General features: G+C 42.9%; 1 protein-coding gene across 4 annotated transcripts; it reads right to left on the bottom strand.

Annotated features, from left to right (window-relative positions):
- gigyf1b (GRB10 interacting GYF protein 1b) lies at positions 1-20055 on the bottom strand. 4 transcript variants are annotated; one of them, XM_053516347.1, is made up of 25 exons: positions 19786-20055; positions 18546-18815; positions 17234-17297; positions 15072-15201; positions 14883-14978; positions 14677-14791; positions 14464-14566; positions 14023-14273; positions 13708-13925; positions 12996-13101; positions 12709-12906; positions 12393-12535; positions 11904-12138; positions 11100-11266; positions 10901-10998; positions 10641-10717; positions 4932-5005; positions 4693-4836; positions 4372-4569; positions 3351-3529; positions 3099-3268; positions 2283-2446; positions 2083-2127; positions 1813-1924; positions 1-1462 (listed from the first exon to the last, which is right to left on the bottom strand). In XM_053516347.1, exons 3-25 carry the CDS (start codon positions 17266-17268, stop codon positions 1395-1397), a joined length of 3126 nt encoding a protein of 1041 aa, XP_053372322.1. In that variant the 5' UTR covers positions 17269-17297; positions 18546-18815; positions 19786-20055; the 3' UTR covers positions 1-1394. The 4 variants fall into 4 exon arrangements, with proteins under 4 accessions (XP_053372322.1, XP_053372324.1, XP_053372323.1 ...); XM_053516349.1 differs by having other exon boundaries at positions 12996-13098; positions 17234-17300; XM_053516348.1 differs by having other exon boundaries at positions 3099-3265; positions 17234-17300.
- Positions 20056-22781: the final 2726 nt, after the last annotated feature.

Raw genomic sequence — 22781 nt, forward strand, 5'->3', positions numbered from 1 at the left:
CACACACACACACACACACACACACACACACACACACTCTCTCTCTCTCTCAAAAGGCATTTAGTTCACATGTGGTCCCCCGAAATAGGGAGAAATAACGTTACACAGTTTTGTGGTGTTTTAAAAAGAACAAAAAGCTACACTTTTAACGCTTCAACACTGTTCACTCATTCGTTCATTCATTCCAAGTGTGCACTCCACCACTTGACCGCGCAAAAGCACCTTGCTAATTTTCTAGCGTGCTAATTCTCTAGCGAGCCGAGGAACCTGGAGAAACAAATCCCAACGTGTTAGAGTACTGAAATGTTACGGTTACGCCGCGCTGTCTGAGGGTTCTGCCTAATAACAGCAGAGTAAAACAAACAAACAAAACAAACAAAAAACAGCTAGCATGTACCGTGTACACACACCCCTGATCACACACTCGCTGAGCTGGCGACCGCCGAGAAGTCGACAAGGGTGTGTTAGGGATTGGAACGAGGCCCAAATATCAATCATCCTCAAAAAAAAAACTGAGGGGGGGAGGGGAGGGGGAGTCTATACAGCACCACAGACCCGACACACACACAGTCTTGCTGTCTCTGTCTCGTTAAGAACCTACGAACAAGTGAGAATCAGGTTAGGACACTCGTACGTCTCTTTCTTTCTTATACACACTTTGTCAAAATACAAAAAATTTTCTTGAACAAAATAAAAACATGGCGTTTCCTTTAAACATCTCAGTAATAAAGTTCTTTGTGCAGACTTTTCTTCAAATCGCTCACACGCAATCCAAAAAAAAAAAATAATCAAACTTATCTAATATTTGTTTTTTCCTTTTTTTTTGTTTTTTTTTAAACACTTTTTAATTTTTCTTAAACAAGTGCAAATGTTCAAGTTTTTAAATTTTATAGCTTTCATTTGAAAACGAAACAAACAAACAAAAAAATACAACAAAATAATACGACAGTGTTTGTCTTTCGAGAGTGCATCGTCACACTCCGATCTGGCTATTTCACAAATGCGCGCACGCGCATAAACACACACACACGCATTCACGTTTGTATACAAACTGTTCTATACATAATATATGTAACCATATATTCACACGTTTTCTCAAATGGAAAAAAAGAAAAAAAAAGACAAAAACTCAATCTGAAATATTGAAACTCTGTCTGTGATAAAGTGCAAGAGCTTAGTTAAGGTGCTTAGACACAGAGGTGTGAGAGCTCCCTCTGTCTCTCCGTCCGCTCACCGCTCCACTCGTCCTCTCTCCATCCTCATCTGAGAGATGGATGAAGTGAGAGCGAGAGTGAGCGAGAGAAAGAGAGAGAGAGAGAGAGAGCGGTGCACATTCATCTGCTAGTTTGCTCCAGGTTAAGGCCTCAGGTAGACTCAAGTAAGGTTCTGCTGGATCAATAATCCTCCACCGCCTCCATCTCGCCCAGCATCATGCGCTCGCTCGAGCCCAAAAACGAGTAACCTAGAGAGAGAGAGAGAGAGAGAGACAGAGAGCTCCTGAGACACAATGCAAGATGCTGTTACCCTAAAACAATCAGGAGAGCTTTGGATTAAAACTTTACACTACAATTCACTTGTGTTTTTGCCTCAGAATCGAACGTGCTGGGGAAATTCATCTGTAATAAAATACTACAGGTAGTCCCCAACTTACAAAAGAGTTCCACTTCGGGAGCATGTTTGTAAGTTGGATTTGTTGGCAAGTTTGACTAATTGAGTCTTGTATGCCTTTGACACCAATATACAATATAAAGCGTACCAATCAGCCTGACTAAATCTATTATCTGTATGTATGTGTGCGACAGAGTTGCTTACTCAGGATGCTGGGATCAGAGTGAAGCATCATGCTGGGCTTCTTCTTCATTTTCCCGCCCTGGCTGTCGTACAGGCTGCCACTTTTACTCATGTGGCTCGTCTGGAACACAGACTAAACACACAGTTATTGTACGCTATTATGCATGGGAAATCCTCAAACACACACTGAACGCAGACTGCAAACAATTTTGGTTTCAGTGTTTAGGCTGTTAATACATTATTACATTTTATATAAATATCTGTATGTATGTGGTGCAGATGAACGCTCACCTGTAAGGGGAAATTCATATTCAGCCCGGCGATCTCCTTACACAGCTGTAGAGGAACACACACACACACAGCAGAAATAAACATTGATGTTGACACACCGAAAAAGCTCGGTGACAGTACGCTGTTTGGTCATTGATTATAAGACTAACACAAGTTAAAGTATTAAACGGTGGCTGTGACTGATAGATGAGAATAGTGACCTGCTGCTGCTGTCTCTGCTGGTTGGCTTTCTGCTTGGCACGGCGCTCCAGGAACTGCTTGGCGAACTCTTTGGCTTCGACCGTGTCGCCCAGGTACGAGCGGATGAAGTCATGAACCTCGTATGGTGACTCCACTTCCTTTAGATACGCCACGATGGAGGGCACTAAACACAAAGCAGAGAATCAACACACACACACACACGTTCTATATTTAGAGACTGAATGACGTCTCTCACTGAGCCAGAACTCTTAATAAATGTATCAGAGTTAGAACAGTTGATGCAGCAAGACATGATTCTCTACTCAACCATGTCCTAGACATTACAAATTACAAAAAAAAAAAAAAAAATTCTGTACTGTACTGCCTCATTAGAGCCCAAGCACTATGACATCATAGTGTGTAAAGGGCCCGATTGTTCTTTTGAGGATTTAAATTTGTTGAAGAATTCAGGGCTTTTTGGCATCTCAACATCAGCTGGCATTAGGACCCGCGACACGGGGCATTCACACGGAATTTTGCTGCATATCTCATACGCATTTGCACATAGACATGTGAAACCCGGTACACATTTGGATCTCATTGAGGTGAACAACTTCCCCTTTACATGTTATAGGCTCAACTCACCAGGAAGTCAGTTACTTTGGGTTGTTTGTAAAACGCATACAATAGAGGTTAAACTGTTCACAAAAAAAAAAATTAACACTTAACTTTACTTCTTAACTATCCGCAACATTATGTGAACAATATATAAATATACGTATGCACTTTTCCTGTACACGTGTAAGTCACTTTACACCCATGTTGAGGTTCCTCACCATCAAAAGATGAGGATGAGTTGTTGGCTGGGGTGTTAAGAGCGTGCAGCATTTGTTCGCACCACGTGGTAAATCCGTCCTGCTGAGGCTTCATGCTCTGTAACAGCTTCAGCAGCCGGTCCTCTTCCTCCGTCCGCTTCCGACGGTTCAGCATGTACTGCTCACTGCTGCTGCCACACACACGGTCTTACTCTTTAATATAAATATTATCTCCGAATTCTGTTAAGCAATGTGGGTGTGTTTTATATATACCTGAAGGAGGGGGTACTCATGCTGTGCTTCATGCCCATGTTACGATGGTTGACCTGGTTTTTCACCACCTCGTCCCAGATGCCCATGCTGCTCCCGCTGCCGGAGCCAGAGCCGCTCATCTTCCCCTCCATCCCTGTCCACATTCCCACCGAGCTGTCACTCCACTGCCCCATCGTCAGCTGTGCGCGCACACACACACACACACTTTGTTACACAGTTAATAATCTTATTTAACCAAACTCTGCTACCATAAGCTATTTTAATCTTGACTAACTGCCCAGCTAAACCGACTCTCTGGTCTTACACAGCGGTCATTACAGTACAGGTAGTCGATCATTCGAGTCACGGATTTCCACAGATATGAACAGACTGCGGTTATACAAACATTCATAAATACAAACAAATCGCAGAAATAGCTGACCTGTATTGTACAAAAACAGACACTGCAGTGCACCAGATACCAATATTTACGATTATATATTTCAGTGTTTAAAACTTCTGAAGTCCAGAAGGACGATGATAGAAAACGTCTCTCCTGTAAAGCTGTCCTGATGGTGAATAATCCTAATTTCGAATTTAAGGACAAATCTGACTTACAAACGTGCTCTCAGCACTAAACTCGTTCGTAAGTCGGGGACTACCTGTATTTTAGGTGGTAGCTAACTGGTTGCTATGGTACTGTAGATAGTTGCTAGGGTGTCTCCAAGAGGTGTCTCGTGTTGGTTGTGATGGTGCGGATTTCAGTTTGATTTGTCAACCTCGCAACGCTTTTCGAGGCAGTGGGTAGGTTACTAGAGTCATGGGAGAACATAGTCTAGATAGGTTATGGGCAGGTGGTTTGGTAGATGGTTGCTAGGGCATCTCTATGTGGTGCATGTGTTATCCCAGGTGGTGCATTTCTGCTGCTGCCACGAAGCCAATCAGATAAAGTGTGAATTATGCAAACAAGACAGAACTGTGTGTGTGTGTGTGTGTGTGTGTGTGTGTTTGAGTGAGTGAGTGAGAGAGATGAGCGGCTCACCCTCTGCTGCTGTGCCCTCTGCTGTTGCTGCTCCAGCAGCCCGAGGTTCTTTCCCTGAGCTTTCCCCAGAGAGAGCGTCCCCGCCTGGGCCGAGCTCCACCCTGCTCCTCCCTGAACCTCGCGCTCACGCTCACGCTGCTGCTGCTGCTGCTGACTCTGCTGGAGGAGCTTCAACAGGAGCTCCTGCTGACGACATTGCTGCACACACACAAGCACATTTTAGCATCCGAATTCCCACCAAGCTCAGTCCTGTAACAGCGGTGTTTGTCAGAGCGAGGTGTTTACGCTGTTGCGCGTGTCGATGGTTTCGACTCGACGCACCTGTTCCCGTTTGCGCCTGTACAGCTCCTCCTCCTCCCTCCTCTTCTGCTCCTCCTGCTGCTGCCTCCTCTTCTCCTCCCGACGCTTCCGCTCCTCATCCTCCCGCTTCACCCTGAGTTCAGCTTCACGCCTCTCCTGCTGGAGCTGACACACACACACACACAATTTAATTTCTAAAGTTAAACACCACACACACATATGAAAACATGGGGTGAAGGTGATTCCCAAACCCGTCTTACTTTCTGCAGCTGCTCAAGAGTTGGACCCTGAGGTGAGTTAGTCATGGTCAAATCCCACAGACTGACCTCAGCACCTGCCGGACACGGAGAGAGGAGAGAGAGAGAGAGAGAGAGAGAGAGAGAGAGAGAGAGCACCTTAATGAGATGAACTCTAATAACCGCCGAGCATGGTAATGATTTATCACAACACAAAACAGCAGAAGAGTTCCATTTGAATTGTTCTTAATTAAAGTATTCATAAGAGTGTTTAACAGAGAGCTCTCAACGTGCGATAAAAGTAAGTGTTTTATTAGGAACACTTGGTTAAGAACACCATAAAAATAAGGTTTCTTGATGAAGTGCTCTAAACAGATTGTTTTAAAAGCTTGAAAGTGTGTTATAAAAGTGTTCTGTTCACTCCTTCTGAACAAGGCTTCTAAATAAATTCCAAAAACGCAGTGTGTCTAAAAGAGGGTTCTAACATGAAGTGGTCTAAACTAAGTCTTTACAAACTTTTTTAAACTAAGTGCTGCAAATGTGTTACAACATTACAAGCCGCGATGTACAATTTCAGATTTTTTTGGTCGGATTGGATTTGCCTCGGTTTAGCTGTTGCTGATGAAATCTACCCATGCATGCATTCCAATCTGCCGTCATGACTGTGTATCAAAATGTATCCGATCTAGAACTGCAAATGAAAGTTCCTCAAGTTTCTTCCTAACCACAAAAAAAATAAATAAAAAACATTAGGGAAAAAATAATAAATTCATTTAGAATCGAGTCTCTTCAGACTGGTGATGTGACGTGTAAATGAAGTGTTTTATAAGGAGTTATCTAAAGAGAGTGTTTCTAATGGAACTGTTCTAAACTGAACGGTTTTATAAAAGAGTTCTGAACAAATTCTACATAAAGTGTTCTAACAGGAGCGCTCGTCAAGGCTGTGTTCCAAACCAGGTGTTCTAAATGAAGTCTTCCCAATACTGAGTTTGTGTGTCTGAGTATATAAAGTGGTGTGTATGTGTATGTATATACAGTAGTTGATCAATTGGAATGGTTATTACCGTCGCGCTCACCGCCGCGTAAAAACGTCAGCGGCCAAAATAAATCAGTTGCATTTCAAAGTCATTCGTAAAATGGCCGCCAGGTGGCGCAAAGTGACATTTTCGCTCGTTGCCGTAAATACAACAGTGACCGTTATACAGCGTATCTCTGTATCGTTTTATTGTTATTTAAGTTCTGGATTATTTCAGGTACTTTAAACACATTGTTGGGTTGCTCATGTTGGCTCATATGAGATGTAGTTTACAAATGAACACCTGGTTGGGTTATTTTGACCCAACAACTGGTTTATTCATTATTCTTTCCTTTCTCCAAATATCAGCCTGCAGAATGTTTGAAATATTACTGTTTATTGTGTTACAGGTGTAGTTTTAAGAGTTGTTTAGGCAGGAATGCGTGTGTATACAGCTCAAAACCTCCATCAGTTATTAAAGATAGCGGCTATTTAGAAAACATGCCCAGTGATTTCTGAGCTTCAGGAAATCTCCCGGCGCTCTGCGCATAACACCGGCCCAATGTCGGAAAGAATTTCTAAACGGTTTCTAAACATGGGCTATTGTTTTTTTACTTATAATATTTGTTAATTAATTTAAATGAGTTTGGGCTCAGGACTACGACTCGGCATCGTGATTCTCCTCTTTAATTTACTCCATAGTTTTAATCAGCGCTCAGCCGCATGCATGAAGTTTTCCAGAGCGCACCGGCAGAAGTAGACTAATGATTATAAACGCGTCGGGAAAACAGCAAGCAGACTGACTCTGACCATTTAAAAAAACGTTTGCGTTCATTTTCTGACGCGCTCAAGTTCACCAAAAACAATACAGAACAGAGCAGCTTACAAAGACATGCAAAGCAGCGGGACCGCAGAATTACACATGACTGGTGAGCTATCGTTGCCCGGGCTTGCACCCCGCGCTATAAAATACTCGGGGTTTGTTGGGCTACAGTGGATTTTACTACGCGGTGTGAGTGAGACGCGCGTGCAACAACGCGGAAGTGCGGCATGCAAGCAGGGCAAATGAAACGCGCCCCGGGGACTTCAAAGGAGCGAGAGGTGGGAGGGGGGCGGTACGGCCATCTGCGGAGAGCAGAGTCAGTGCGAGCAGACGGATGGCCATTGCACTCACACCGCGTAGTAAAATCCACTGTAACCCAACAAACCCCAATCATCACCAGCCGTGCCTTATTCCGTCATGTCATGTGGGCATTATAAGCTTTGTATTGAAAACTTCTAACTAAAAAGTGGCAGCTGGCACGCCTAAAAATAGAAGCAGGTTACTTTTTTAATAGTCTAAATAAAAACCCTCCGATTTAATTTCCTATAGTCTAACCAGCGCTCAACCGCACGCATAGTTTTCTCGAGCGCGAGGAATTTTTTTGTGCTAAATAATGTTTATGCAGTATAAGAATTCCTATTAATCCTGGGTTGTTCTTTTAGTGTCACTATAGTGCTTTACAATGCCAGACAACATTCAAATACAAATGATTCACCCTCCCCAGGTGTGAATCGGCTGTTCTCACCTATACATTCAGAGGAACTGAAATGCACTTCTCCCTACTTTAAAAACCTCTTGAATCTGAGGCTGACTTTAGGTTGTTTAAATTTGTGTAATTTTAATCTTCTGGATTCTAGATTCTAAAGTTAACATTGTTGCCTTTTTAATCATTGGAATGGAAGAACTTGAGATTTTCCTTATAATAGCGTAAATTGTTTTGTTTTTAATCAGTCTATACACAATAATATTCTTTGGTATTTATTATTATTATTTTTTAAACGGGTATGGGGGCTATCTTGGTTCATTAATCTCAGTGCCTGGTTTAGGTTTAGTATTCAGTGCGCATCTGTTATATTACAACTATCATAACACTCAAATACCTTTTATTGGGGGTTAAGTGACTGATGTGCCTAACATTTTTCAGCTGAGCCTTTGTTTCACTGAAAACGACCGCGACACGCCTCTCTCTCTCTCTCTCTCTCACACACACACACACACACACAGACACACAGAGAGCCGACCAAATCATTAGCACGTCCCTCCCCCAAACAGCACAGACATTTACTTTCTATCCATTTACTTACACCTGAACTGAGTTGTTTGAGTAACATGGGTCGAACCCGTTACAAATCATAACATTCTACTGCATTTCATTCTTATAATAACGCAAAAACACAAGCGGGGCTGAATGACCGACATCTGCTGACGCAGTAGAACGTCCTAACACTGTTTTAATTTTATGGTCATTTATTTCAATTAATAAATCTACTATAAATTTAAAGAACACAAGAGATAAGATACAAATCTATACACGCTTTTTTTCTAATTACAAGTGATAAAATCAAAAGGCTCACTGTGTTAACATTTATTGTGCTTAAATTTGATCCTAATAAGATTTTATTTAATTTGAATTCTAGAACAGTGGAAGCTGGAACACCTAAAACAGATGCAGGATTATTATTTTATAATCTAAATAAAAATGCTTTTTTAAACGTGGGCTATTGTTATTTACATGCAATATTTGTTAATTTAATTTAAATGGGATTTGGTCTCCGGAATGTTGAGCATCAGGATCCTCTTCTTTACTTTCCTACGTAGAATCAGCGAGTAGAATTAAGTTTTGTAAATTCGTTTAATGTTTAATAGTAAATAATGACCCCCGTTGCGCTGTACCACCGCTCGGAAAACCTTATGAAATACAAGTTTAGGACAATTATGATGATCTGCCACGGCGTGTGGTGGGTGTACGCCCAAATCTACTATAACTACTCCCTCACTCCGTAGGCTCCCTGAATAGGCAGCAAAGGAACAGGGCCGCCTATTTGTGCCGGCTGGCGATAATTAACGTTAATATGATCTCGGGCTTGTTCCGCATTATAAAAGCAAGGCGCGGAGGTTTGTCTGAGGTCTGGGAAGTACGTGATGTAATGGAGAATATAAAAAAAAGCATGTCAGTGGGGAGATGTGACGCGCCCCAGGGACTTTAAACAAGGACACTAGAATTCCGCCCTTTGATCTCCGCGCTGAGAACAGCGCGAGCTCCCGCGGCATCTTTACTCCCGCACCGTGCCCGCCCTCGCAGCCCCGCTGCCGAAGAGGAAAAGTGTGGTTAGGTTTTTGCGTCAGCGAGAACTCGCGCTGGCCATCGACAGCGGGAGAAGCGCCATCACGAGGGAGCGTGCAGGAGCGCTGCCTCCGCGTGCTCAGTTCTGCCACTCGCACCAACACTTAGCATCAGCTGCGTGCCCGCATGCCAGTGTGGCACAGCCCCCGGAACTGCACATGCACAACCTTTATCCCATTCTTTCCATTCTTCCTCCTTCAACACTTTCCTTCCCCATTTTACCTAAATAAATTACCCTTTTCCCGTAAGACCTCGCCTCGTGTCCGTGCTTTATGGTGCCGCCCGTGCAACATGGGTCGAACCCGTTTACAGATCATAACAGTCTACTGCATTTCATTCTTATAATAACGCACAAACACAAGCGGGGCTGAATGACCAACATCAGCTGACGCAGTAGAACGTCCTGACAATGTTATAATTTTTATGGTCATTTATTTTAGTTAATAAATCTACTATAAATTTAAAGAACACAAGATATAAGACGACACAAAACCCTACACGCGTCTTTTCTAATTACACGTGATAAAATTTAAAGGCTCACTGTGTTAACATTTATTTTGTTTAAATTTGATCCTAATAAGATTTAATTTAATTTAAATTCTACATTTGTATCGTCATTTTAGTTCTGTGATTATAAATTTGTTTAACTACAATGTTTTACTTGATTTTATCCGCTACTACGTGCAGTTCTAAAACTCTGTGTCTCATTAATCCACAGGGAATGAACTAAGGCATGAGGCGTCAGTCTGTAGTTATATAGCGCCACTCAACGGTAAAAGCCAGCAAACGCACAAAGCCAAACGGTACCGCCGAGCGCGGCGACGGTAGGACCTACATTCCGATTGATTAACCACTGTATAAGCCCAATCCCAATTCTACCCCTTACCCCTACCCCCCCGTTTGGCGCGTTCACGTGAGGGGGTAGGGGTGTCTCATTTCTCTTTTGGTCGGAGGGGTAGGGGTAAGGGGAAGGGCCAGATAGCCCTCCAACTGAAGATTTTTCGGGACCTCACTTCAAACGAAGGGCTAAGCGATATTTTCAACATGGCTGCTCACTTAAGCGAGCAGACCCGTAAATCTAAGTAATTTTTGCCATTAACAAGGATTTTTATGACAAGTTTTTATTATATGTATATTACCTTTAGTCTTGTGTTTGTGTTTATGGTGATGTTCTGTAAAGAAACATTAGCAAAAAAAAAAAATCGCTAAAGTTTGCTAGCGGATAGCACCGATTGCGCAATATTACAAAAAAATATTTTTATGTCATATACACTTTACTGCATGCTACAAACAAATATGAAAGTTCAGTAGCACGGCAGTTTGTCGAGCTTTTGATAACGCAGTGTTTGTTTTGCTTACGGCCAAACTGTATGTGTACATGTAAATGAACGGATACGTATGATGGCGTATAACAGTAGTGGTGTCCAATTTCTTAGGGGAAATATTTTAAACCTTCCCCTTTCCACTTTGTTTCAATGGACAAGGGGAAGGGGTAGAAAATAGAATTGGGATTGGGCTATAGTGTGTAAATCATGAAGAACAGTACAGTACCTGGTGTCTGTGAGGATGAGGTATGAATGTCCCAGGCTTCTGGCACTGACCGGTTCATTATTCCTGTTTCACCACACCTAAAAAAACACACAGAAACACACACACACACACACACACACACACATATACATATACATACATACACACACACACACACACACATACACACACAGAGTGAGTAAAGTAGCTGATCTGAAGTGATAACAGGATATGTGTTTGTGAGCCTGAGGGAGTTAATGTGTGTGTGTGTGTGTGTGTACCTGTTTATGTGCTGGAACCTCATTTGGAGCTGCTGGTAAAGAGCCTGGGAGGCTGCCTGCTCCAACTGCTTCTTCAACATCTCCTGGTCCATGTTACCCTACACACAAAATAATCAAAATTAACAGAAAATATAATGTTTTACATATGCATATTCATGTGTGTATTCCTGTGTGTTGTGTGCGCGCGCGCGCGTCTCACCAGCAGGGGTGGAGGTGAGGGTCCCGGGGAGAAAGGCACGCGTCCCCACATCTTTATGACGTCCCCCAGGGGCTGGAAGCCCTCGTCACATCCTCTCTTCACCAGCAGGGTCATGGTGAAATACCCGGCCTGGAACCACTCACACATCTCCACTGGACTGAACGGGCCTGTTTATAATTTTATACCAGAAATTTAAAAACAATGAGACAAAAACAAAATTTTAAAACGATCAATAATTTGCGCAATATTTGGTTTTAAATTGCTTTCTTGTAGACCTTGTGTGTACAAGCACCAGGTCAGTAATCAGTGTTGGGGGACGTTACTTTTTAAAGTAACTAATTGCATTACAAAATTACTGTCTTTAAAAAGTAATCAGTTACATCACAGTGTTTTCTTTCTGATTAAAGTAACTAGTTCGAGTACTTTTTCACTGGAGAAAATTAAAGAGTCCTCGCAGAGTCAAACCACCTAGGTGTTAGGGGTGGGTTATCAGGGGCGGGGCTTGTAGGACACCTTTCACACTCACACACTAATGTATAGGGAATGACTGCTGTCTTGCTCACGGATTACATAAATTGTCTGAATAATGGATAACATTTTTTAAAAAGTAAGTAAACAACTGGCAGACCTAACGCGTTAGATTACTTGTTACATCAAAATAGTAATCTGAGTCCTTTACTTTGTAACGCGTCAGTAACACATCCAGCCAAATGATCCAAATCTACTTGGGCGTGTGGGGAGACACTGCATATGAACCTTAAATAAACACAAGACTTGAATAAACCCGGATTAAAATCCCCGTACCTTGGATCTCGCCCTGAGGGTCTTTGTAGAACCACTTCATGGCCGACTCGTGAGTGAGCGGCAGGGCTCCGGCCGAGTGAGGCAGGCTGTGTGTGTTGGGGTGGGAGTGTGTGTGCGCGTTGGGGTGAGAGTGTGTGCGAGTGACAGCAGCTCCGTGGCTCTCCTGCAGCGCCTGCGTGAAACGTTCCTCCTCCAGAGACGTGTCTTGAAGGGACGCCACCATCTTCTCCGCCTCCTGCAGAGGAACACGCGCCGCCCCAAGTTCAATTTAATACAAACCACAGGAAATTATTAGCATAGTGCAAAATCCTGCTGAATAAATATATCAAAACTATTTTATAACAAAAACTGAGCAGCGGTAACAAAAATAATGTGCAAAATCATCGCTTAAAGTGCACAAAACAACTATAAATTAAAATAAAATTTAAGCAAAATGAACATCTATGCAAAAGTCAAACAATACTATGCAAATACTTTTCCAACACTGACCTGCTGCATGTGTGTCATGCCGTCCTCCTCCTCAGTGTCGCCCCCTGGTGGAAGGAGATCAGTGGCTGTGAGGGGAGGAGAGGAAGACTTGGCAGGAGGAGAGCTCTGAGACGGCTGAGTGCTGCCCCCAGCTGGAGCTGCATCTGAAACACACGTCACTGCTGTTAAAGGGCCGTCAGTGCTACGACTATTTCAGTAGCTTGTTGTTTTTAGGAAAAATAAATCAATAAAAACAAACATATGACAATAATATATTGACATTGAAATTAAACAACAATATCGTACATAAAAATCTCGACTAAAGATGACCAAATACCTTCGTTAATCTGGAGGCTGAACTTTGTGGGCGGAGCAGCAGGAGGTGGGTGTGCTTCCTGTTCTAAGCTGAGAGTAGAGCCCGAAGCGGCGAGGGCAGGAGGAGGAGAAGTAGTAGTAGTAGTATTAATAATAATAGTATTAGTAGTAGTTTTTATCTCTCCACCATCAGACGCTCCAGGCGCTTCAATGTCCTCCGCTGGAAAAGACAGAGCGAGGGATGAGCGAGAGAACGTTCCACTTTTCCAACCCCTCACCTGTCTAACACCGGGACTCGCTTTTAATCACCTTTCTCAGCAGAGCCGTCCTTTCTCTCCTGCTCGACCTCGTCATCCTCCTCCAGAGCCTCGAACTCCAGCTCCTGGTCTTCAGGGATCGCATCTCTCGATGTCTTCTAAAAGGAAAACAAAAATCAAATCACTCAAAAATTATGCCATATTCAGCCTTCCTACAAGAGAGCGAGCGAAAGAGTGCGTGTGTGTGTGTGGGGTTAGAGAGTGGACTCTTTAAGACAAGTCAATATACATTCTTAGAGAAAGACCTGTCGCTGTAGCCATAGAAACAGGCCTCGATGCAGCGTATTTCAAGGTTAAACACGGGCCACCAAGGAACAAAAAGGACAGCGTGTGATCAGTCTGGTGCGGTGCTACATAATTAACACCATTGCTGTTAATTTTATGAATCAAACCCACTGTAGTCCCACCTTCTTGCTTGCTATTGGTTCATTAGACTGAGACTCACGGACTAAGACTCACGGAGCTAACGGTTCATCTAAAGAGTGATGAACCTTTATGAGGTTCAGGTCCTGCACCGGATTTTCTGTCACAATTCATAATTTCTACAGGCTTCATGTCTCACCATGGTAACGGGTCTCCTGTAAATCCTCACACACCTGCTCCAAAGGTATGAATTTTCTATAACGACTGTGAAGGTGAATATTACATGCTCGCTGTTCCAACTCTCATCTCCAGGCCACGCCCACACTAAAGCGCCGCCTCACCTTGCCACACATGAACAATCCAGACGAGTCGAAGGTGCCCATCTCCCCGTCCTCTTCATCAGTGCACCACTCTGGCAGCCCGTCTCTGTCCTCCTCGCCTCCCTCGCTCCCTGCTCTCCGCCGGACCCCGTCGCCGTCCCGGAAATCGAAGTCGAACTTCCTGCGTCGCGCGTCTGAGCTTCCGTGGTCTCTCCATCCGGCCGAGCGCGGGCCTCCGTCTGAGAGAGAGACAGAGAGAGTTCATGGCAGGCCAGTGACCAAACACAGACACACATCTATCTTGGGTAATGTGTGCGTGTGTTTGTGTGTGTGTACCATCACGCCTCATCCCGGCCACTCTCCAGCTCCCGCCTGCCTCTCCGCTGCCTCCTCCTCCTCCTGTAGTTGATGCTGCCGCCGCCGCCGCCGCTGCTGCCGCCGCCGCTTCCTCCTCGTCCTGCTCCTCCCGGAGCGTGCGCCAGTTCTCGCTGTCGGAGCGATTGTAATCCTTCCGTCCCGTCCCTCCGTCCTCGAACCCTCCGCGTCCTCCCTCTCTCCTAAGCGGCTTCTCAAAACGACGCTCGCCTCTGTAACCAAGGACAAAAAAAAACAGGCGGAGAATGTTGGATTCTATATTTAGGACAAAAAATAAGTCTTTATACATATAAATAAAATACTTGGCTCTTCTACAGTGATCAACACTCGCACTGTTACCATGACAACACTCCTACCACTCATGTTTATAAACAGGAAGATGCCAGTCACTTGCGAACGCACCTGTCGTCCCAGCTTTGGCTGCGGTGCACCTCCCGGCTGCGTCCGAACCCGACCTCCTCGTCCACGCCTCTTTGGTAGAACCCTCCTTCTCCTCTTCCTCTCCCTACAGGACATGAAACACATCGAGAGTTACACAATCTGCAAGCTTACACACGTGTGTGTGTGTGTGTGTGTGTGTGTTTGTGTGCAAGACAGAGGGAAAGCGAGACACACCTCGTCCTCCTCTAGCGCTCCCTCGATTTCGAGACACGCCCACCGGAGCAGGCCCACCCCCTTTACCCATGAGCCTCAGCACGGCCACGCTGTTCACCGACATGGAAAAGTTCCTCTGTGGATAAAGAAATGTAAGATATAAATGTAAAAGTGTGTGTGTGTGTGATGTAAGCTGTGTCTCTGTGTAGTCAGGGGTGTGTAGTGACCTGCTCCTCCTCGGTGAGAGACACCAGAGCCAGGGGCTGCTGCGGCTCGTCCTGCAGGATGGCAGCAAACTCCTTATCCTGCATGTCCTCAGGGACCTACACACACACACACACACACACACACACAGTGTCAGCCGCCAGCGTACACTGCCCAGTGTAAGAGTCTTCCCTCGTGTGTCTCTCTCTCACCTTGTTATCTTTGACGTAAAGTGCTAACATCTCCTCGCGGCCGTAGCGATACTCGGCCAGCTTGGACTTTGGCATTGCTGGGGAAGGAGGAGGGGACGTGATGCTCCCTCCTCTGGATAGTGCACGGAGCCTGGGGAGAGGACACACACACACATCACCTTTACAGTCACGTTCTTTTACACAAATTCCTTCACAGGAAATGAGTAATGTTTCCACACACACCACATCTCACTGCTGACTGGTTTTAAACACTAATAAGACTACAATACTAATACAAATTATTAACACTTAAGTCTTCGAATTGTCACTTCCATGTGGACTTATTTCTTTTTCTGGTTAAATCTCATAGGCTTCTCATTTCTTTCTTTTGTAAAAAGTAAAAAAAACTATCTACAGTGGGATTTTTAATTACAGGTTTTCCCAGACTTATAAACAAGTTTGATTCCGGTAGCATGTTTGTAAGTCTGATTTGTTCCCAGGTCAGACAAAGTTAGTCTTATGCACCTTTAACATGAATATACAACGTAAACCATACCAATCCCAGAGACTAAAGCCCAATCCCAATTCTACCCCTTCCCCTACCCCTTCCCCTACCCCTCGCCCCTTCCCCTACCCCTCGCCCCTTCCCCTTGTCCCTTAAAACGAAGTGGAAAGGGGAAGGGTTAAAATATTTCCCCTAAGAAATGGGACGCCACTACAACACTGTTATACGCCATCATACGTATCCGTTCATTTACATGTACACATACAGTATATCCGTAAGCAAAACAAACAATGCGTTATCAAAAGCTCGGCAAACTGCCGTGCTACTGAACTTTCATATTTGTTTGTAGCATGTAGTAAAGTGTATATGACATAAAAATATATTTTTGTAATATTGCGCAATCGGCGCTATCCGCTAGCAAACTTTAGCGTTTTTTTTTGCAAACGTTTTTTTACAAAACATCACCATAAACACAAACACAAGACTAAAATTAATATACATATAATAAAAACTTGTCATAAAAATCCTTATTAATGGCAAAAAATCGTTAAATTTACGGGTCTGCTTGCTCGAGTGAGCGGCCATCTTGAAAATTTCGTTAGCCCTTCGTTTGAAGTGAGGTCCCGAAAAATCTTCGTTTCGAGGGCTATCTGGCCCTTCCCCTTAGCCCTACCCCTCCAACCTAAAGAGAAATGAGACACCCCTACCCCTTCACGTGAACGCGCCAAACGGAGGGGTAGGGCTAAGTGTAGGGGTAAGGGGTAGAATTGGGATTCACCTTAAGTCTCTGTCCCCTTTGCCGATACTGCCATCATGTGAGCAAAAAACTTAACCGTGCACAAGGAAATTAATCTCTCAACAGTAACAGTGTTGTCTCTGCATCTTTGAATCGTGAGGAGAATTCACAGACACCATTTTGTCAGAGAGCTGTTTTCCACTGTATCGCACTGTGAGCTCTGTCCTTGAGGATTTTCTGAAATTAGAATTATTCACTATGTCCAGTTCAACAGGACAATGAATCGTGCTCCCGGACTGATTCACTGAAACCGATGAGGCCGACTTATTTCTCCCACTCAAGGTTGTGCTGAATATCAGCACAGCTGTGATATCTTCAGTTCTGAGCTGATATTCAGTGGAGCGTTTCCTCTCATGTAAAGTTGCTTAAATAACTTACAGTAGCTACACAAACGTCTAATGTACATCAATTTTATTACAAATTCATTTACCTAAAGTGTAACAATTTTGTAGCTTCATGACATCTAGAGAAACTCAACTAATTTGGGAGGGGTTAACAACACAAAAGACACAACAATGTTTTTAATTAGACAACGCGTTCACACAAAACCTTATGAATGAATATCAGGATTCGTTCATTCTCACACACACACCATGGTCAGTTTAAATATAAACAAACTTTAACTCTTGTGATATTGGATTAAGGAGATGAGTGTGTGACGAAAGCAGATAGACATAGCAGGGTGTAAATTATCGGTGTGTGTGTATCAGCGAGCTGTTATTAAATCACTTCTCTAAACTAATTCAAAACAAAGTTCTGACCTTCAGGAAACATCTGCTTCCTCGTGTGATGGGGAAGTAAAACATAAACACGGCTAGTGTGTGTGTGTGTGTGTGTGTGTAGAGAGAGAGAGAGAGAGAGAGAGAGAGAGAGGGGTATTACCATTCTGGACCGAAGGTAAGTGCCTCAGCAGTCATGTTCTCCTCGTCCTCAGGGCTCGAAGGTTCTGCTAACATGAAGAACACCAGCCGAGTGTTTATACAGGGACTTTCACACCTCACTTACACACCGAAATCCACACAAGCAGATCATCCACGTGTGAAAGCAGAACTGACCTTGTTATTATTATTATTATGATTATTATTACCAAAACAACTCAACTTCCCTTTCTAAGAAATTTCACTCAGGCTGAGTGATTTCTGTAACTAATACAAGAATCTAAACACGTTTTCGTCTGGGATTAAACCAAAACGAGATGAGCAGGACTGAGCTCAGCTGCCTCTTTTTATTTTTACTATAAAGCATGAGATCCCCGACCCCATCCCCACACACAAAAACCACATGTGACTGATGTGAAAACCCTGCATTATGTCACAACCGTGCTGGGAACTGTTACACAAGTAAAAACGTTTTATTGCATCACACTGATATTAATATAGCAATATTGGCATAAAGCATGTTAAAGCTTATAAACGATTGATTTCTTTAAAGAACTTGACTGATTTAAAACATTAACTGATAACCATGGATCAGATCGTTCACCACAAGAGGGCGCACTCGCAGCTAGACCACGTTCAATATACAGTAATTTTAGTAGCATTTGGGCTTCAATAGTTTATCGTGTAACTAATTTGTTAAATAACACCTAAACTGAGAGCGGTGGGGGAAAAAAAGGTTCTTTACTTATTATTAATAAATTGTCGATTATTAAATATTAATAGATGGAATTAACTGACTGGAATTAATGCACAGAGGTTCGAGTGGAGTGCGCGGGCGTTTAAAGCGATGCCCGGGTGTAAATCAGCACTCAGTTTATCACAAGATGGCGCCGTTTTGATTCTTCGGATTATTTCCAAGAAATTAATTTCATTCTCATTTTAATTTCCATAATTTTAAGAACACCCTCGTCCATAGTGACCTCCCTCTCAGTCTATTTAATTAAAGGACTGAGCAGGTGAGGGTTTCAGGCATTGCTCAAGGGCACCGCATCAGCAGCCTGGCAGCGCTAGGATTTAAACTCACAGCCTTCTGATCAGAAGCCCAACATCTTAGTCCTTTCCCTCGTCTTAAAATATCATGACATTTTGGATTTTTACAGCCCCCCCCCCCAACCCATCCATAAATCGGTCAATCAACACAAGTCACATTTCTGAAGCTTGCTCCCTTCTTAGCTTTAACGATGACAGTTTAGTGTCTGAAACACAAGACACATACGTGAACTGATAGTAAACTTGCACGTGTGTATGGTTCTTACCTCTCAGCGGGGCAAGCGAGACAGCAGGTGCAGTTTTGCTGTGTGACGCTGTGTGTGTTGCTACTCTGAGCTCTATATCAGTGAACTGATAGCTGCCAAACACTGACTATAAAAGCTTGAGGAAAAAAAAATAATAATAAAGAGGACAGAAAAAGTGACGGTTATTATATAAGACACACACACTGTGAGTGAACATGGATCTGAGCGAGTGTTTCAGGGCAGTATAGGTGTGTTCCGTAAGGTCACCGCCTGGCTTGCGTCTTGTCTGACCTGCAGGAAAAGATATAAAAAAATGAAAAAACGTTTAAAAAAAAAAAAAAAATCAGGAATAGTGGTGTTAAAAGGGCATCAGTGTGTAAAAACAACTCCAGAACACAGCAGAATCATTTATACACACTATTTATTCATGTTAGTAAACATGGCTCCGTCTACACGCTTTAAACATTAGCGTAATAAAATACAACACATGGCACATCTCTAAATTAACTTTTTATAGATGTATCTATAGTAAAGAAACATTTATTTACATATTTAGAAACTAATTATTACCAAGAATGAAATAAACAACTATACAACAATAATTAATACATGTAAACACTTGAACTTTACTGGGTTTTCCTTAAAATAAATCATATATGATATGATCTATGGACATTTAAAGTTCTTATCTCTCTCATGTAAAATCTCTAACCCTTTAATAAACTTTAGTTATTCCTGTAAATTACTACTGTTCCAATGACGAGGGCTGTGTCTCAGATCGCGGCCTACTTCCTACTTAGTGTTCCTACTTTTAGCGCTTAGCTTAATTTGCTGTAGTGCACTACGCGAAAACTTCAGCGCCATTAAGGACTCCGCCTGAAAGAATATCCGCGGTTTCATTCATATGTATATTACTTTTCTACACACATTTTAGCAGCTGAACAATCAATCACTTCAATAAAGGATTTATCGTCTAATATTTTGAGAACCGCCACTCAAAGCAAACAGCTTAAAAATCTCTAAAAGAACAAGTCAGTCAGTGAGCGGAATGTAACACCACCTAAGCCCGGCTAAGCGTCACTCTGCGCCGGTCGCTTACTAAACTTTACCACGGGGATCCACTCACGGCCTTCAAAACTTCACACCATTCTCAACATTTTTATTATTATTATTTTTTTTTACAAACGTTATTAGTGCGAGTCTGTGTCTCGATCAAACAACACTGCATAAATAATTCTTAAAGAAACCGTGCTCTTCTTACCTGTTTTTTCTTTTTGTTTTAATTCTGCAAGATTAACAAAATGGGAGCTAGCTAGCTAGCACAGCAGGCGTCAGCGCGCTAGCCAGCCAGCTAATGCCTTTAAGTTATTTACGACTTTATTCCGTTTGCACGCGCGTGCATCGCAGTAACAGATAAATTCGAGTTAAATATATAGAAGTTCTGCAGCTAGCTTCTACGAACACGACAATAAACTGAATCATTAATTCTGATTAATTTTTGCAACGCTCGCCGTTTTTCTGTCTCGTCTTGTTTGTGTTTTACAAAAAAATGGCTGTTCATTGTAGGTCACGTGACGGGTTTATCCAATCAGCGAGGGCCTGCGCTTACCACATGAAGTGAGTCCCAAATTCTTCATTACTGCCTACAGTTATGCTCTACTTAGGGTACAACAACTAACACCCACTATGGCGTCGTGTAGTGCCCTTCGTGAATATTATAAATCTATTTGTGATTCGGCGCGGAGTACTGTTGTGGGGAAAAAATCACAGTGGTCAGATTCATAGGTGTTTAATATGATGAGAAACTTGCCTGGAGACAACACATTGTCAATAAACAAAAACCAAGGGCAAAAAAAAAAAAAAATTAACAATATACTAAAACCCCTAACAGGACAAGACTGCTGAGCAAGTAAAGTATCACTATTATCCTTGAAAAACCAGTAGCAAGTGCCCAGGAGCTGCTCAAAACCTCTGGCAAAAGTGCTGGGAAGCTGGACCTGTGTATCAGCGCCAAGAAGACATGACGACACACAAATAACTCTGGCGGTTACGGGCGAATAGATCGAGCAGGTGGACCCGTTCAGATACCCCCGTTCCCTCATTTCTGCATAAAAAATCAGCTGATGACTTAGCCAGAATTGGCAGCGCCCAGCCTTTGCCAGTCTGAGGTACTGCCTCTAGGAACAGCGAATTGTTAGCATCAAGACTAATATGAGAGTTTTTCAATGCTGTCATCATCTCAATCCTGGTTTACGCCACAGAGACCTGGACGTTGCTGGCGGGGGACCTCAGAACCCTGGAAACATTCCACATGAGATGCCTCAGCACAATCCTTGTGCAATGAGATCATTCGACAGAGATGTCACCAAGTCCTCAGACGATCACAGATGGACCCCTCTGCAAAAGTGAGAATGCATCCGTCTTGGCCGCCACAGCGCCAGCGAGGCTGCCCTACAATCTTGATGATGATATATTTATGAGAGCAACCCTACATTATGTTCGTATCCCTTACATGTCTGCAACAGTGTCAAGTCTGAATGTCATACAAGTTCAAGTGCTCCAGATGTGTTCTGGAGCTTTAAAACCTCACCAGTGTCAGGTTGAGATATTAAAAAGAGTCAGAAGGCTCAAGCTAACACCTGCCTACTGAGCAAATTTACACGGTCAAAATGAGACATATAAGTCCCACATATAAGGAAAACAGTAAGTCCCACTTTTACAGCTTTGGATGGGCAGGGAATATCAAGCAACGAATCTTATGAGCTACATGTCTCAGAAGCAGATGCAGGAGCTGGATGTAGTGGCTGGGAGGACACTAAACAAAGTGCTGTCCATCACAGCCCACCACACTGACCCACTGTTTTTTCCAAACAGAGTGTGTTCAGTGGAAGACTTTTGTTGCAAAGCGACAGACTCAGGAGCTCTCTTCTCTCCAGAGTTATTCTGCTGTTCCAGACATCTCTACAGGGGCATGGGTGTGTGAACAGGGAGACCAAGGCTTCATAATGTCTATCCTGCACAACTCTCTCATCTTTTAGCTTCGGGGTTTATTTATTACACCAATACACTTAGACATGGTCACCTGTCACTTTCATGCAGTTATATTTTAATTTTTTTACGGTTTTTGCTATTTGCACTGCCTTCAGTTTGTCACCAATACAATTGCACATCATGGTTGCCCTGCATTTCACTTATTATTATTATTATTATTATTATTGTTGTTGTTGTTTTGTTGTTGTTATATCGTGCAATGACATCTACAAATCTGATTTTGTGTTACTGTATGGAATCAATAAAGTGTCTATCTATCTATCTATCTATCTATCTATCTATCTATCTATCTAATCAATCATCCCCCTCACAGTGTCTATATCTGCAGTATCACCTTGCGATCACAATCAGAGACAGTTCTGCAGTGCTTAACGCCGGGTAACAGAACAAAACCACATTACAGTAGGAGGTATTGGAAAACTAATTATATTTATAGACGGCTCAAAAGAGCCTGAGACAAGACGCACAAGTGCAGCATTCTTCATCGCACAGCTTCATTTAACAGTCTGCGGTTAAAAAGATAACAACAGCTCAATTATCAGCGTATACTGTTAAACTGTTTATATTATATAGGAATATTAATAGCACTGGAATGCAATTGGGAGATGAGAGAAAAAAAAATATCAATACAGTGTGCTAATTGCTAATAAAAGATCATAGAAACCAAATCTGGCAAGAGGGCTGAGACAAAGGTGATGGTGACACAGTTAGTGACGTACAGCATGAAACGAGAAGCCATAGACAAAACGGGGGGGCGGGAACCAGACAGAGGAAGTGATCATAATCTGCCTGAGACTGGGACACTCAGGACTTAAATCAGAATCTTTACACAACAGACAAACATCATATAAAGAAAGTGGAACACACACACAGACACACACACACTGCAAAGAAGCAGAAACGATTAACCACGCGCTGGTAAAATGAAATAAATAAAACAAACAAAGGTAGGACCTTATAATGGCTCTGAATGAAACCAATCTCGATACAGATACATGATAGAAAGTACATCATTAAAAACAACAGATATTTAAATAAGACTGGTTTATAGGGGAGGATTGAATCGATATTTTTTTTGTCAATTTACAGTTTCACATTCAGTCCAGCAGGTGGCAGAAATGCACCTTCAGGCTGGCTGCTAACCACCACGAAACCTTGAAGAAGAAGAAGAAGAACTTGCTAGTATCAGTGGCTAGCATGGTGTCC

Source organism: Clarias gariepinus, chromosome 17 (genome assembly GCF_024256425.1).
Source record: "Clarias gariepinus isolate MV-2021 ecotype Netherlands chromosome 17, CGAR_prim_01v2, whole genome shotgun sequence".
NCBI lineage: Eukaryota > Metazoa > Chordata > Actinopteri > Siluriformes > Clariidae > Clarias > Clarias gariepinus.